At 31.6% G+C, this 5585-nt stretch overlaps 1 protein-coding gene across 1 annotated transcript; it reads right to left on the reverse strand.

Moving 5' to 3' along the window:
* Nucleotides 1-228: 228 nt before the first annotated feature.
* LOC134724989 (toll-like receptor 13) lies at nucleotides 229-2867 on the reverse strand. Its single transcript, XM_063588428.1, has 2 exons — nucleotides 2814-2867; nucleotides 229-2500 (listed from the first exon to the last, which is right to left on the reverse strand). The coding sequence occupies exon 2, from the start codon at nucleotides 2481-2483 to the stop codon at nucleotides 378-380; it is 2106 nt and encodes a 701-aa protein (XP_063444498.1). The 5' UTR covers nucleotides 2484-2500; nucleotides 2814-2867; the 3' UTR covers nucleotides 229-377.
* Nucleotides 2868-5585: the final 2718 nt, after the last annotated feature.

Consider the following 5585-nt stretch of genomic DNA (forward strand, 5'->3'; position numbering starts at 1 on the left):
GTTTTCCTCGGAGTTCAGTATTTTTGTGATTTGACTTTTTTTTAAATATATAAGTGTCCTGAATATCCTTGTTCTGCTTGCATTTCCATGTAGCTGGTTCTATATATATTTAAATGTATCTCAGCATTTTTAAACTTTCAATAAGAAAATGAATATATATTTTTTTTTAATTTCATTAGCAATACATTCTAAACATTAAAACTTGTGTATTTCAAAATTGTATTTGCATATTTATTTACAATTGATTTCAAACAGTACTTTAGGATTATGAAACAACATTTTTATTATAAGTATTATTTTTTCATTAACTATTTTATTCTATCTTGAAACAAAAAATCTTGCTTCAAAATCCTGCATTTGATAAACGCCTCAACTGTTCAACTAAGGTAATCTCTTATTTGATCCCAGAAAAGTTTCTGCGCATTGTCATCATTGTCCCATGCTGCATAGCTCGACATTTTCAAAAGATGATATAATGCTGAATTCATGTTCTTAAATTCGATTTCTTCAAGTAACACTAAAAATATGGATAATTTCCCAAGTTTAGTCAATTTGTTTTTAGCAACAGCAAGCTGAAATAAGCACCACTCATTTTTGGCAAAATTATTCGACAGAACAAGAATAACTGTTTCACTCAGATGCATGTGTTCTACAATGTTATCTGCAAATACTTTTCCCAATTCAAAGTCCCTGTGTGGAATACACAGCTTATAACCTTGCTTCTCTTCTATTTCGTGAATTAGGCTTCTTTTTACCCATGTGAAATCTTCGTAGCAATAAACTACGTACGCAGAATATATGAAGTCCTCTTTGTTGATAAGTTCTTTGTACTGTTTACGGAGTGAACGAAGTTTGTACAACTGGAACCGGAAACGCCATCGACAGATATAACCGGTTATAGTTACGATCAAAACAAAAGCGACGCCAAATCCGATTGTTAGGGAAATTGACAAAATATGACATTCTATAAAACCTGGATTATAATCAACTACCTTTGTTTTGCCAGTTTCACATCTGTAAGTATTATTCCCAGTAATACTCACACGAGTATGCTTCATCCAATTCCTAAACCACTGAAGGTCACATGTGCAGCTAAACCGATTAAACATGAGGTTTATTGAGGTCAGGTTATTCAAAAGACCCATAGGAAAAGATGTATCATAAATCATACCGATCTTATTGCTCCTTAAATTAACTGTCTTCAAGTTTCGAACACCACTAAACACGGAATTGCCATAATTCCAAGTTTGAATTTTATTGTTCTCGAATGTTATAAATTTCAGTAATGGAAATAACGGCAAAAAGTATTTCGGCATGTATGATAGAGATATTGATTCCAACCATAATTTCTTAAGTTTTTTGAGAGGTTTGAACATTAATCTTATTTTGTTTGATATCAAATCTATTTTATTATTAGATAGATCAAGTTCTTTTATATTTTTACTGAAGCTAAACAATGAATCAGGATGAAACAGTCCTTGTTGTGCCGATTTCGAGGTAAACAGAAAGCCGTCTGCTCGCCAGAACGTTAAACTTTCTAAAGAAGAACTGTTGAAGGCGTATTTGTGAATTTTTTTAAATTGTGTAGACATCTGCTTCATTGTTAGTTCCGTTAAAGATTTGAGATTAGAAAATATGTTTGTTGGAATAATCCTTATTGAAAGTCCACTCAAATATAACTTCTTAAGATTTTGCAGACACGAAGAATAGTTTCTCAAATGGTTAATGGTATATAGCTTTGTGTCACAGAGATGTAAATTTGCAATATTGTTTAAGCCAAACTGACAAAAATTTGGAATTATATTAAACCAGTTGCCAGCCAAATTTATATCTTGTATGTTAGGGAGTCCAGTCAAGTTTAAATCCGAATCTTTAATTGAATTCCATGAAATGTCCAGCGACTTCAGTTGTCTAAGACCTGAAAACCATCGTCCTTCAAATGGTGTTAAGTAGCTATGACTTAACTCTATCCTGATCATATTACTATTATTTAATCCATCAAATAATCCTTCGACTGGATGCCAGAGAAGATGGTTTAATCTCAAACGCTGTATACTTTTAGGTAAATTTTTAAAACAGTCCATTGCAACTTTTTCTGTTATGTTGTTCATCGAGAGATCTAGTTTTTCCAGGAAAATAAAACTAGTAAAAGAATCGTTTTGAATAACACTGATTGAGTTACCTTGCAAATCTAAATTTAAAAGTGTTAAATGTGTTAGATTGCTAAATGTATTTCTTGACACATGTGGTAAGTGATTGTTTATAAAAATAACCTCCACTGTTCTGGGAGGAAATTTTGGAATAAAATTCAGCTTTGTAGTATTCAATTTGCCATTACATGTTGAAATAAAATTGTGTTGAGGGTTTTGTTTATCACATCCACATTTACATATCTTTGGACAGTTCCCTTTATTTGATTTTAATACCGCAGAAATCAGTGGTATGCATAGACAAAGCAAAAGTCTTCGGAACATGATCTCCATACTTTTTCAAATACAATCTGAAACATAGTAAAAAATGTAAAACAACACGTTTAATAATGTATTGCGTCAGAAGCGCAAATGCATATTTATGGTTTGATACTATGAATGTAATGACTTTCACTGAACTGATCACTTTTTATCAGACTCAGTACTTACTGATTATAAAAAAAGTAACAAGAGTGAAACGTTCATTATTTTTCTCTTTGACGTTAACATTTTCTGACTAAGGCGTGTCAATATTGAGTGTTTGAAATTTAATTTTATCCCCGTTTGATAATATAATGATAATGAGGTAGTTAATGTCGATTCCATTATTTACATAGTACTCACTATTTCGGGAACATAGAACCAAATGGTATTTACTTCATAATAAACATCATAAATGAATAAAAATCTAAAATGAATTAACTTATGCACTTTAAAATATAAATTATTTGTCATAACTTTCATAACGGAAACATTTCATTGTTTTGCTTTTTAGCTAAATTTCAAACACAATGCATGAAATAAATACGCTTGATTCAATTCATCCGTACCATGTAAATCAATGATAGTAAGCATATGATCAGGAAATCATTATCATGAGTGATGTGCACTTAAGTTGCACCTAATTGAGCTGACAGAATGATAGAATGCGACAGTACATTGTAACTATGCGTCGTAGTGCGATTCAAAACGCAACAAATTAATTAAAATAAAACCCATTTTTAATGGCAGTGGATAGGGTTGATTGACAGTAGAAATTAAAATCCTGCTCATGGTATGCGCCATGAACGGATGTGCACAACAGTTCTACTTAGAAAAATTCTCACAGCTGTTAAATGTGTATTGCATTCAAACTTTCATGTTCGGTTTAAAGTTTTTAAAACTAGTATTACTAGCTTACCGTTCTTTCTGGTTTATCATCGATTGTCAGATTTATAGTCTTATATGTGAATAAGCCTTTCTTCATTGTTCTTTACACCGTTTTTGTTCATAATCTTTTATGTTTAATTTTAGTTTTTGTGTTAAAGTTGTTATCAGAGTTATAAGGCATATGATTAGATACGAGAGACCGGCGGCGTTTCATTTACATAAGACTCATCAGTGACGCTCAGATCAAAATAGTAAGCAGTTCACACAAGTATAAAATTGAAAAGCATTGAGGACCCAAAATCCCAAAACGTTGTACCAAACAAGGATAAGAACATTCTTAGTATGTCGAATATTTCATACTTTTGCAGACAATTAATTTATGAAAATGACCATATAATTGATATTCATTTCAACACTGAAGTGCTAAGTACTAGTTTGGTGATACCCTCGGGGACGATACGTTCAGTAGCAGTGAGCCATTTCGAAATTACATGAATTTGATTTTAAAAAATACATTTTTTATATTGTTGACTTTTTATAGCGCGTTATGTTGTAGATTCATGTAACATATCATAGTAGTCTCAGGTTCCAAACAGTGCCAACTTTAACTGACAAGAATGTGTCCTCTCGCTATCCCGTATTCACTTTTGTCATTTGGTTGCTGTCTAAAAGTTATATTTGTATTCACATATAACAACAAGTTATATTTGTTTTCAAATATAGCAAGTTATATTTGTATTCGAATATATAACAAGTATAGAATTTGAACAATTTCCATCACTATTTTTTCACACTGTACTATACTGACAAGCAATTGAAAGCTGCAGACACTTTTGTTATATGTACATACTTTTCAAGACAATGTTCAGAATGTAAAAAAAATCCGGTGAAAAATAAAGGCATCACATAATAAAAAGAGTCATATAAATTTCATATTTTTGCCTCGTTAAAACATTTATTTTTAGATTTTGTGCCAAATTATCCACGTGATTTGGTTTAAATACAATTTTAGCCTCGATTTGATGACCTGTTCCCATGATTCCACTCACTTGGAATGTTTCACATGCGACTTTCACCGGTCTTGTGGAATTGATATATTCTTCAGTTTTAAAGTTAATTCCGGGGTACGTGTTATTTTGTTTTTTCATTGCTTTATGTCAATTGCTATCATTGTCAGTGATACCGACGTCGGATATACCAACAGAAAGTTTATTTGTGCATGTTATAATGTTTAGAAATGCAGGCCATGGTAACGTGAACATTATACCCAGACGTCGGTTGCAACCACTGCCACGACGCTATTCTGCATATTCCAAATGCAGGTCAATATGGTTTCTTCGTTGCAACCTGTAATATGATTAATAATAAAGTTTCGGTTATAATTGTTATCCTAAATGCTGGGGGAGAATATTTAAAAAAAAGGGTGTGTGAGCTTCATTTAATTACTTGATTGTTTGAATATCTTAACAAGCATGCACTCGCTGAAATAATCTTGCCTTCTCTACTGGCTATTGATTTTAGATCGATAGTCCTAAATATGAAGCTTTACTACAACTATCACATGAATTCAACATAATCCGAAAAAATGAGATCGAGGTCAGTTAAACCAAACTGAAAATGAATGTAAATCTAACAAAATTATTTATTTTGTAAAAAATATTTTCTTTCTCCATTTCAACTGTATACATAATAACACAATTGGACCTTACAAGGTATGCACATACCAAATATAGTTATCATTTTACTCATAATAAAAGAGAAATTAGGAATACAACAAATCTTAACTTTCTTTTCAAGTAGTCTGCACCTGTGGATCCGTAGGGGTTCAGTAGCAAACCATTTAACATGTAACAGCCGTAGAAAATTTTAAGTATTCGCAAAGATAATTTAAACTAGAACACACCCGTGATATCGCGGGTCCGTGACTAAATTAAAGTATTATATAAAACTCTGCGTAAGCCTAATTTTAGTATTGGTATTGTAATCTGGTAAATTCATACCGATTATAAGATAGACAGTTTTCTCTGCTTTCAAACTCTTTCTGTGTGAACCCGTCGACCTGGAACTTATCAATTATAGGTCATATTAATTATTTGGAAAACAAAAGGGTCCTGGAATAGAGCATTTTTTATCAACGGCATTGTCCTATATTAGTTATAAATAAAGTTGAATTCGTTTATTCGCTGTTTTCCTTGACAGGTTAATATAAATTATTCGTTAACAAAAGTTTAAATTTTTCGAAAAACT

This window comes from Mytilus trossulus, chromosome 7, assembly GCF_036588685.1.
Source record: "Mytilus trossulus isolate FHL-02 chromosome 7, PNRI_Mtr1.1.1.hap1, whole genome shotgun sequence".
Lineage (NCBI taxonomy): Eukaryota > Metazoa > Mollusca > Bivalvia > Mytilida > Mytilidae > Mytilus > Mytilus trossulus.